The sequence below is a fragment of the Lathamus discolor genome, chromosome 2, assembly GCF_037157495.1.
Source record: "Lathamus discolor isolate bLatDis1 chromosome 2, bLatDis1.hap1, whole genome shotgun sequence".
Lineage (NCBI taxonomy): Eukaryota > Metazoa > Chordata > Aves > Psittaciformes > Psittacidae > Lathamus > Lathamus discolor.
This window is the reverse complement of record NC_088885.1, coordinates 88,552,418-88,564,495: the sequence shown is the minus strand read 5'-3', so window position 1 is coordinate 88,564,495 and position 12,078 is coordinate 88,552,418. Positions and strand designations below refer to the sequence as shown.

Here is a 12,078-nt window from a genome sequence, read left to right as displayed (position 1 = left end):
ACAAAACAATTACAGACTCCTTGCCTGCCAGGGATCTGGAGAATGTGGCTTTTGAAGTAGGCTTTGTCTTAAATTGAAATAATACATAGGAAGGAAACAAAGAAATCAGACTGCTGAAGCTCTTTCTTTGGTAGTGTATGCAGACAAATTTACAAAAAAAAAAAAGGTAGCATATGCAGTACATTAGTGAGAAGTGAAATGACACAAACAAAAATTATAGAAGTCAGAACTAGGCAGAAATGCTCTGTAGTGAGCTGAGTTTGCAATATACTTACGGGAAAAAGATTTGGGAATTATTGCATGAAAGTCCCTAAAGCCTTCTGCCCCGTATACAGCTGCAATAAAGAAGGCAAACAGGATGCTGGTTTGTGGTACTGCTATCAGGAAATGTAAAAAAAGATGGCATTATTGCTATAAGAGAAATACCTAGGAGAAAGACAGAGCTATCATCATAGAAGCAACACAAGCAGTTTAGGATGAAGCAGGAACAGCAGCAGGACAGTTGGCAGGGGAATCCTGACCTGCTCAGAGTGACTCCCATGTGTAAAAATGCCCTTTACTTCCAAAGCATCCAAAAAGTTTTATCATGTTTTCTAAATTCATAACCTCTTGGGTATTCCGCTCACCTACAGGTCAACTCCTGCTGAAGTCAAGAGGAACTTTTGCTGAAGTGTCTCGAAAGGGTCAACAGGAGCAGAGCACCTAACACAGCCTTCTCCTGACCCCAGGGAAACTGCAGGCCCCTGCAGTGCAAGCTTCCACTCAGGATTTATTTTCTGCCAACATGCCTGCTTTGTGTGCCAGAGATCTCTTCTTTCTACATCCTTGTTTCTAGTCACTGCACTTATAAAAACTGAAATTGCATTGTTTTCTGCTCATGCTGGCTGGTTTTACGCAACGGAAGAAGAGGGAGTTCAATTTTAAGTATGTATATATACTGTTGTATATATTGGCATATTTTTTGTTTGCATTTCTAAGGCTTGTCCTCATAATGTATCTACGGAAAAGTAGATGCACACACACACTATACACTGCATATTATGAGTAGCCATGTGCAAATTAACATGCCATGGGGCTCACTGACAGAAGTGATGATGGAGTTCACTCCTTGACATGAGCAGTGATAGGGATATTGATTCAGTCAATCTTCACCAAAGCTCTCTGCAGCTATGCTCCTGGACTGCCATAGCTGTGCTGCTCAATGAATGTCCCCACACAGATGAAGCCAAGCATCCAGGATGTCCTTACAAGGACATCCATTCAGCAGTGCAGCTTATGGCAGGGACTGTGTTCAGGTGTGGCGCTTGCTTTGCCAGTGAAAGCTGATGGATGGTGGGGCCACCTGCCCCACCCTGGGTCCTCATGGAGATTTTATAGGTCTAATTAACAAATAAAATCTCTTTATGTCCAAACTCAGCACTTTCTGCAAACCTGTTTTCCAGATGACAGCTAGTGAAAAAAACCCCACTGACGTAGGAAACACAACAGGAGGAAGACATCAGTCCAATAGAAACACTAAGGATTTCTATTAAATCTGAGTGAGGAAGGGGAAGGCAGGCTATACATTTTTCTCTCCTTTTTTTTTTTTTTTGGTTGACTTAGGCTGAAAATGAAATCAACAGTGGTTTTTGTTTCTTTTGTGAGAGAGGTTCCTGTCCCTCCCTTGCTATAGAGGGGAAAATCACTCTTGGAGCACTGATGATGTGACAACTACCTGGGAAACAGGCTCTTCAGATGCACTGATAAAAAAAAAATACTCAGCATTTGTACAGGTTTCCCAAACAGTTACTTGATATAGTGTTTATAGAAATAATTTGTGTGCGCATCCATATGCATACATGCAGATATTAGTTAGCTCTATGACAATTAATGGTAATAATATCTCACTGGCTCTTGTAACACCATTAAGAAATTACTCATTAATCAATTTACTTCAGTTTGGTTGGAGATGACCTTAAAAGACTCTGTGTTTTACTCTCTTTGTACATATTAGTGAAATTCAGGGGAGTTTAATACAAACCCTTTTATTTGTGCAAGGAGTGTGGTGTGCACCAGTGTCATTGAACTGACAGCTTTCCCCTGCTCCCTTTTTACCTACTCAGAGTGTGGAAAAGTTACCCAAAAGCAGGGCACTGGGTGGGTCTCTCCTACTCTCTGAGATCTACTGGGAACTACAGTCAGGGTTTTCTGAAGAACATTTGAATATAATGCTACAAAGACTGTTCTGTATTCTATGGTTAAAGGTGCTTTGTGCAAATCTTTAGAAAAAGAAAAGAAATCATCATGTCAAAGGGGAAAGGGGTGATATGATCTACCACTGAAGAGTGGTATAGCTGGCTCAGCACAAGATTGAGGCTGGGACAGTCGGGAAGGCGGGATGGAGGGAGAGGAGACTTCCCTAGAAAGTGTTGAGCAATGTGGAGAGGGAAGGGTGGCATTTTGCAATGCGTCAAAGAGTTGATAGTGGAGAGAAAGGAGAAACCAAATGGACCTCCTGGGAAACAGGATGTGGATGGTGGCTTTTAAAGGGCAGAGAAACAGGCAGCTGGAAAAAAAAGCACATGAAGAATTAGTAATTTGCTTTCAATCCATTGCCAGTTTACCAACTCTTATAGTTATGGGACTTCCTCACAGATGTAAAATCATTTTGGCTTTCGGAGACTTTGGCACTGGTACAGGTTTAAATGGAAAAATCCCATTTGGAAGGGGGCATTCACCTCCCAAGTCATATTCTTCTCCAGTGGCAATTTTGCTGCTGTTGTTATTCCAAGACAAGTCAGAAGCGTTTTGCTGATATTAGTTGATGTCTAAATCGTAGCTTTAAAGTCCAACAAGAGTTTTGTACGAAGGCATCATAACTATTCAAGCAGCAGACAGATGAAGTTGCAACAATACTGGCTGATTTGACAGTGCATAAGAACTGTTATGGTGTGGAGGAGAAAACTCTTAACTCTACAGATTAGAGAAAATGTTGCAAAAAAGGCAGAATAAGATGCAGAAAACCCTATCAGGCCAAACTAAATCACCTCAGTGTGTAAATATGTGTCAACAAAAGCAGCCAGAATCTCTTCCTCTTTACATAGGTGCAAACCCTAGAAAACAGAATATTGCCAGCAATTCTACCTGTTATTTCTGATGCAACTTCTGTTCTGTAGTACTTTTTTATGACCTGAAATCCACTTTCCTGCTTTTCTTTTTACACCACAGTTGCTTACTGTGGCATCAGCTGTGTTCTTACCATATAAGAGCACTGTGGATAGAGGGTGCCATTCTCAGAAATAAGCAAATATTTTGTCGACAGAATATTTAAGGAGTCAGTATTCAGTGGATAGGCTTGACAACAACAAAGACCAAAGCTTTAACTTAAATTATGTTTCCACTAACAGTGTCTTTCCCTTATGAGCTTCTGAAGTGACATGAAGAATCGTGGATGTAAAAGGCCGACAAAAGGTCTGGGCAGAGAAACCATAATTAATTACGCAATGGCTTCAGCCCTTCTTCAGTAAAATTCAGAAGACACAATACAGGTGCAACTGATGCAAACTTAGCCATGGAAAAAGCAGATGCATCTAACTGTGCTTAAAAAGAACAGTTTTGCCCACTCCTTTCTACATATAGCACTGCATTGCCCAGTAACCAAGCATCTGTGGTGTCTACATGTGCAAAATGCTGAAAGTTAGAGGCAGCTCAGAACTGCCTAAAAAGTTAGAGCCTACAATGCGACTTAACCACTATGGACGAAAGGAAACACATCAATAAATGAAAGGGGCTGTATGCAGCCCATGTTGACCAAGCTGTTTTGTAGGGCTTCTGTTCTGAAAGGACACAGCACTCACTGGGTCGCAAGACAGAGAGACCAGCGGCACAGCAGGAAGTAGATGGCTGAGGCTTGCAATGCTGCCCAGCGAAGTGGCACTGGCACTTTACAATTTTGCTTGAGAGAACTGCAGTGTTTACCATGAGCTGCAACATGGTGGAGAGTGGGCAGCAGAAAAAAATGAAAGCTCCTTAACGAGAGCTGTCAGCTGGCTTTTTGAAGGGAAACAAAAATAACAGAAAGAAGAGTAGTAGCAAGAACTGTCGGGCACACCTGCAAGAGGAGCAGACTGGTGCCGACGGATAAGGAGATCCCCGCTGTGGGGTCCGTGCTGCCTCCTTTGACTCCAAGTGCCAATCAGCCCTGGGCAGTCAATTTCTTCCCTACTCTAATTCTGGCTCTCAATCAAATGCACATTATTCCAGAAACACAGGCGTCCCCAGATAAGCTATCTCCCACAGGACAAGCGGTGTGAGGAGCTCCACCCATGTCATCAGCCGCGACTGCCATTTCCTCCCACTGCTGGGTGCTCTGCTGCCTGCGGCAGCGCCAAGCCGGTACGCAGGAGGTGCCCGGCGTGCCAGTGCCAGCGCCCGTCGCCATGAACAGCTCGGCTTCAGGGGCAAGGAGCAGGGATCTGGGCAAAATACATCAACATGGTTTTCTGGGGGCTGCAGTGAGATCAAACCATAGGGAATGCAAACAAGTGAACAAAGCAACCGACAAAGTATGTCCTCTCTTGGTACAAACAGTAGCATCTGCTCCATGGTGCAGACTCCCAGTAACATCTGTTACCTATGGGAATCCTCTAATGCACCAGTAAAAACAGGCAGGTTAAAGACCCTTGCACACTTGAAGCTAAGTGCTTTTCATGTATCTTTCTGAATTTGTGTTTCAGCAGGAAATGATCTGTAACCAAGCCAAAAGGCTGATCTAGTTCATATTTACTGTCTTTGTTTGTTGTGCTACTTACTGGTACATTTTGCACTGGGTTCAAGATGATTTTTTTTTTTTTCAAAGGATTGTAAACTACCTGGCTGCTTGATGTTCATAATGTGAATTATGACTGAAGTTAAGTTTTAAAGGCAAGAGAAAGAGCATTATCAAGAAAAGCCATGCTAAACCTATTTCTCAAGTTCCACATGTATGTGTAACCCATGCTTCCTCTATACAAAGTGCTCTGTGTCTTTACTGGCTGTGTGGTAGAGAAGCTAAGGGAACTGCTGCAGGCTTGCCAGTAACAGACTTTATTGACACTTTTCTGTTTTGTGAAGTAAGCTGGGAAGATTTTCAAACTAGAGGGAAAGCTTTGCTGACAAATGATGGCAGTAACTGAGCTTCTCATCCTCAGTGTCTTTGTCTCTTCTGTTTCCATTAGATGTTTTTTTATGTGGGCATTAAATGATGAGGAAGTAGCAAAAGGGCATTTAGCAAGAAATTTTTAAAAAGCAAAGTAACCTCAAGTAACAATACAAAACAGTGAGGTAAAAACACTACTATATATGAAATCATTCTCAGCTCACACAGATATATCTGTGTGGATACACATGCTACATGCTGAGCCTGGCACCTGTGAATCTGTGTTCTCCAGCTATAGGCACAAACATGGGACTTACGCTCTTTCCCACGTAACAACAGTTATCTAACAGAAGAACAGCCTCAGCTATACTATAATCTAACATTTATAAAGCATCCCCCTTCTCTAACCGTTCCACAGAGCATGCTTTGGTGACATTCATGGGTAACCCATGTTAACCCATCCTTAACTAATGCAACAAAATTTTAGCTAAAGGCAGTTGCACGTGTCATCCTGGGAGAACACGAAAGAATGTGCACCTGCAAAGGTTAGTGTTTTGGAGAAGAGGAATGACTATGTTGAGATCCAACAGGGAGGTCAAAGAAGCTCCTCACAGATGGGAGAGACAGGAAGGTTCTTACATGAAGCAATGCTGTTGTGGTTGGAATTGTCCTTACCCTGCTGCAAACCTGAAGGATACTGTGGGGATTCCCAGCCAAAGGAAAGGGTTTAGCAAGTGCAGAAACATGACTGAAGCACAGCTACAAAGTTAAGATGATCAGTTATGCACAAAAGATGTGAGCTGTAGTTCATCTGTCTACTATAGTAGAGAGGGAATTCTAAGCCTGTTTGACTAAGGCTTTCAGACTGTAAAATCTGAACTCATATAGGGAGTATCGGTCAGAACTGTACTAGCTGAAGACAGCAGTTATTACCCCACAGAAGAAAGGTACTACTTGGGAGCAGTGAAGTGTCTTAGGGTCTGTGGTATGAAGGGGAGGACAGCTCCTAGGCTTGCCATATAGCCAGTGCAGGGAAGGGGGGGACACTGGGACAGGCAGGAGGATGAACTGTTTTGTATATTGCTTCAGATCACCTAAATTTGCCTTGCCCCAAATGCAAAGTTAGCTCTTGCAAACCTTCCCCTCTTCCTGCTCCAGCTCAGTGAGCTGCTTGCACATCTTTAATTTTGTCCCTGAAGTGGCACAGAGCTACCTTGTCTGAGGATCAGGCCCTTGCAAGTCCACCCATGTGAGCACTGAATGTGCTGTGCCTTCATTGTCAGTGAGACAGACATGGGGACTTTCACCAGGGACTGTTTAATGATGTTTTGAGTGCTATTTTACACAAGTGTCCTTAGTTCCCCAGCTGTCAAAGGGTCAGTGGACCTAAAATTAGAATAAACAGCTGTGTTTAGGTTTGGGGAGGTGCCTATGGGTGCTGTGCCAAGGCTGTGCATTGTCAGTCTCCTCGTTCAAGAAGAGGTCAGATAATGAAGTGGAGAGGATCTTAGCCATTTCAAAACTTGAGGGAATACTTGATAACAATTTTACTATGTTTCCTACTCAGGAAACAAATTTGCAGAGCAACAGCATCTGTGTCCCCCTCACCAGACAGGGAAAAAAAAAAAAAAATCACCCAGGGGTACTGAAAGTTTATTTTAGACTAAAGCATATCAAATGTAGTTATCTCTTTATGAGTTATAAAGTAGATGACCTTTCTTAGTTCTGTGCAAAGAAGGTAATCCTGAGGTACCCCGCTTTAGATCTGTTAATCCCGAGTGCTCAATTATTCTTCTAGAAGTATTAATTCCATGCTATTGAAGTTTTTCTATTTGGGCTGTAGAAATATTGCCAGAAAGTTTTGCAATGTAAATTGTTGTTTACTTGATTGCAGTCCAGTGAAAGGAAATTCTAACCTACTTCCGGGGAAGAGGCATAAATTGTTCTACACAAATCCTAAAGAAATTGTCTGAACATGGACATACCAGATAGTGCATGAGGAGAAAAATGTCAGGACAAAATTAGTTCTTTCTCACCATGTATTGCAGCTAATGCTTTGCTAAAGGAACCAGAGTACTCCTCAGGCAATCAGTCCTCTGTGCTGAAATAGCAAGAAACCCCAGAAGGTGCTGGGAGACTCAAACACTCAGAGATCTTGATTATTCTGACAGTCTTCAAACTCAGTCCACCTCAGGAAAAAAGAAGCTCTCCTTGCCTTTCCTGAATAGAATCCAGCTTTAACCACATTAGCACTATGAGCAGTCATCCCCGTTGTAGGATGCCTCTTCCATGAGGCATCCAGCAATTACAAAGTTGTATACTGTTTCCTTGGATCTTTGTCTGCAATGCAAAGAGAAAAACCTAGATTGCATCAGTTTTCTGCAGCACCTGACTCAATAAGAAGGAGAGATTGTAAAAAAACCCCAAACGGGTTCTCAGAAAGATGTGGAGAAAAAGATGACACAAGTTCAGGATAAAGAGTTTTCTATATGTGAAAGATATTACATGAGGAACAGCATCCTAGCTGAACTTCCTAGCTCATTCCGCAGATGTGATTTGAAACTTCTGAATTTAGGAGTCCCTATTCCTGTCCTGAAGGGTATCTCCAAAATCATAAAGGAGCCATGGCACAGAAGGGACCTCAAAGTTGAGATTTAGCTGGGTTTCTGGTGCAGGTATCATCATGCCTCCAGAGAAAGGCCAATATGTCATCCACTCAGGAGCAGCTTCCTCAAACTTTGAAGAAATCTTCGATGCTTTTAAGGCTGGTGAATGTAAGAGGGTGGTTTAAGATTATTTTACTGCTCTCTTGAACGAGTAATCCGACATTTGAAACTCACTGGAAACACAGTCAAGATCATAATCTTCAGTTACAATCACCATACTGAGTATCACTATCTTACATCAAAGGACAACCGTTTTCTTAACATGGATAGATCAACAAAGCAGCCAAGCCAACATGCTGCTGGCAGAGCTTCAAGGGAAAATGCTTTCAAAATAATAGCAGTTGAATTAAATGGTTTCCAATAGCACCACTCTAGACTAAATCATGATAAGTAGCCAAGAACTGACTATTATGAATGAGAGAAACCTACATAATGCAAGCCACAGAAATCATTCCATCAAATTCTTAATTTCTGGCTCAAATTATGGAATAAGAACAGAATAATCTAATATGGTTTAACCAGCATTCAAATACTGCTTGAATTTCTCTAACTCCTTCCTCTCATTTCAATATGCCTACCAATTATCAACAAAAGATTAAAAGATTTTAACAAAAGCAACTGACATTTTGGGGCTCTCCAGCTTCAGACACTAATCAAACTAGATTGTCAGAAAAGAGATCAGCCTGACCACTGAGAAATCAGACCACTCTCTCAAGCTCCATATCTGAATTCTGGGCATCCAGTCACCTCTGAAAATCAGAACCATTCTCTTGTTTAGTATGCATGTGCAGGCAGGCATTTGTTAGCTCCTTACAAGCTCCTTTTGCTATAACCTGTAAGTTGATCAGTGGAGAAGCAGTTAACAAAAAGGACATGGATTAGCATATTCTTATTTCAAAGCTCAGAGCTGGCCCACGCATTGCTTTCCAGTCTGCAGCAGGGGAAGGCTATCAAACCCTTGTTCTGCTGCAATACCCCACAGATTGCAAGAAACTGTGTGACAGCGAAGAGCAATTCTGAAGTATCTAAACAGTTTGGGAACTTATGTCTCCTTGGTTTTAGTGGTATTCAGATTTTTAAGACAACCTGAACTTTTCGTGGAGTGTGGAGAAGCACCAAATCCAGACTGAAAATGCTGTTGAACTTGAGTCCAATTACAGCCATAGCTGAGAAACATCATAGCTTCCCCCTTGTCCAGCTTAACAGGAAACCTCTATCTACTGTTCCTCTAACTCCTTCCACAAACACACAGAGCAGTCTGGACATATTACCCATTTCCTCCCAACCCACAGTTGTTTATCTCCTTAGCATCTGTCATGGTTTAGAAGTTTGGAGCAAGTCCTATACCGGTTGCTATGATGTATAGTTAAATTAACTGAGTTGAAAAGCTTCTATGAGACCCCATGGAAAAGAAGAAAAGAAGAAAAAGAAAAAAAAAAAAACAAATAAAAAACTAAGAAAAAATATGAAGAAAAGAAGGGAAGGGAAATAACACCTCTAACTGATGGGTGCTCTAGGAAATAGTTGGGGCAAAGTCCATGGGAGCAAGTTTTCTCAGCTGCCTGATATCTCAAGAAAGGTACAGCATGTCCTCATTTTCATCCATGGCATCTTCCAATAGTTTACACAGACATGGCACTAAGAATGATTTTTCCTTTGAGTTTTTATTGTTTTATTCTTTATTTCTGTTTTTGTAAGGGCGATGCTGAAAGCTGTGCACCATGCATGCCTAGCTCATATCTTGTAGTCTAGTATATCTTGTAGAGGGAGCTGTATCTTCTCTGTGGCAGCAGAGCTGTGGGAGACCCTCAGACTGGCACAGAGTGGCATCTCTCCTTTGCATTCAAGGACACAGTGATGATTCAGTTTGGGATTATCTTAAACTATTTTCCCAAGTTCCTGAGCTGGAAACCTTGTGACTTTCTGTCATTTCGCATCCCTGTTTGTAAATCTCTCCCTTCTTTCCCTCAGCCTCCCAGCCCTTCTCCACCCTGCCCTGCTGCTCCACAGTCCTGGAGGTGAAACCAAAGAGCTGCAGTTGTGACACTGCAGTTTGTGTGTCATATTGTAACTAGTTTCCACATCCTCCTCACTCTGTTGTAAAAGCACTTGAAGAGGAAGAAGGGCAAATAATGAAATATAGGAAAGCAGGAAAAGAGGAAGCAGCCAAGAGACAGCAGCCCAACTGAAATGCTAAGAATTATGGAGAAGTGACAGAAAGGGAAGCACAGACCAGGAATTATACTTGGTGGCTTAGCAGAAGAAAAACTAAATTTAAACAATCAAAAAATATATATGCTTAGCCTTTTCTGCCTCTGCAGCAGTCCTCTCTGACTTTCACCTGCTTGACCTATGTTCCCCTTCCCACCTACCAACTGTGCTGCTCTGTGTGCTGCTGGACTTCACCAAAATTGAACCAGCCTTCCCTCCCTCTCCCTTGTCTTCATATCAACCAAGAGGAGGAACTCCACAAATCACTCTCAGATAGAAAAGAGGGAAATCAAACATGAACAAAAGGCCTCAAAATGCCTAGCCACAGAGTGAGAAGGGTTGATTAGGCAATGGTCTTATTTGCTGAAGGCAGCCGCAGAGGACAGAGTGATGGAAGAGTACAGAAGGAAATTGGCTAAAGCAGAGTAGGGATTGCCTAACTGGCAATTCTGCCTGGCTGCCAGCGGATGGAAGAGACAGCTTAGGAAGTCCTTCCACTGAGATCATGTACCATTCTGTCCTGCTTGTTCAGAACGAAACTTGGCCAGAGCAGAAAATGTTTGAGATTCACATGAAGAATTTTCTCTTCTCCATTTACAGACAAAAGAGATACAAAGCAGAAGATAAACCTCTTTAAGAACAGTGCAGGACCCAGATTTTTACTGTCTGATTTCTCTGACTTTTCAGCAGGAATTTGTCTGATAGAAGCCTGTGTAGAAAGTAAAATCTTAAGAAATGACCCTCTATGAATGTCTCAATTCTGATAGTTATGCATCCCTTTCGAGTCAAACTCCAGTCTTTATCTTATCTGGTGGCTAACTGAATTATGTAGTTTCTCAGGAAGATAGTGGTGAAATACTGCATGTAAATGAAGAGCATTACACAAAGGTGTACTGTGGTATAATTATTTGTTCATCACCGCATGAAAGCTACCCTGTTGGAAGAGCTCCTTCAAAACCATTTGTGGCTATTACCCCACATAGGAGGCTGTCAGAAGGTGATATGAACTGGGGACTAGCGAGGCTTCACTTTCTTTGAAACACTCTTGCACAGAGAATATCAAGAGGTTCAGCTATTTTCCCTACCGTTTATCTGTGAATTAGGAAATGTCTTCGGGACACTTGATCAGTGTTCACTTCTTCAGCTAAAGTTAATATCTCTCCTGTGTCCCACATTTTGGGATGTGTGGGACCTAGGAGAGAGAGAGATGACTATACCTGCGTAGGAAGGAGTTAGCAGCTTCCTTTTGCAAATGACAACGGTCCCTTAAATGTTATGACTGTTGGAGACTTGGACTACATGTCCCATTCTGCACCTGTGACTGCTCTTCCACTTCCCTACAGATACAGCATCAATACCTCTACTTCACAGTGGCACAGTTTACACACTGTATTATTTTTCTATGGAAAGCAGTGTGACCAAGCTGTGTAATACCTTGTAGAAGTATGTGAGATGGACTATAACCATTGTGAAGGTTTTGCCTAGCTTGACATGTCTTACCTATTACAGAGAAGGGTTGATCCATCTTTTGGGTTTGAGGGACATGACCTGCCTTCTGGCTTTACTAGTTCTAGTCTGTTTTAAACTTCAGTGAAGTCCCTCTTGATTTAGTTCATCATTTGCAAAGACAAAAACCAGTAATGCAGTGGTTCAAGAAACAATGCTATGTCAAATCAAGGGAGTATTGTAAGAGAAAACTTAGCTATGAATGCTTTCCATAGAAAATGGACATAATTTTTCTATTGGATTTGGATGAGGCATGTCAAGCAAAAGAGGCAGAAATATGATCATTTTCTTGTCAAGCCAGTCATAATGTCACTTATTGTTAAACCAGGACAGCTGGAAATAGCTAAGCATTGTCCTGTACTGCAATTGTAGGCATAAGGAAAGGCATGAGTAGTTTGCTTGGTTAAGGAGCCACAAGGGGATTTTTATGCTGATGTAAACTTGGAAAAAAAGAGAACATTAAACAGCAACAGAAATGGGCAACACTTGGTCCAGAACTATTCTCAGTTTCTCACCCATTACAGATAATACTCAGGTTTCAACAAGTAGCTTTCTGCTTCAGCCTGTAGGGAATTCAAT

At 41.9% G+C, this 12,078-nt stretch overlaps 1 protein-coding gene across 24 annotated transcripts in view; it reads right to left on the bottom strand.

Annotated features, from left to right (window-relative positions):
• The window catches only part of IKZF1 (IKAROS family zinc finger 1), a 68,265-nt gene that overhangs the window by 23,359 nt on the left and 32,828 nt on the right, over nt 1–12,078 (bottom strand). For 15 of the 24 annotated variants that reach the window (XM_065667687.1, XM_065667691.1, XM_065667683.1 and 12 more), the window contains one exon: nt 276–377. The exons of 7 other annotated variants lie outside the window; for them this stretch is intronic. In XM_065667687.1, the coding sequence (XP_065523759.1) occupies nt 276–377 (102 nt within the window). The remainder of the gene's footprint in view (nt 1–275; nt 378–12,078) is intronic. 2 more of the 24 variants (XM_065667698.1, XM_065667679.1) reach the window with 1 other exon arrangement.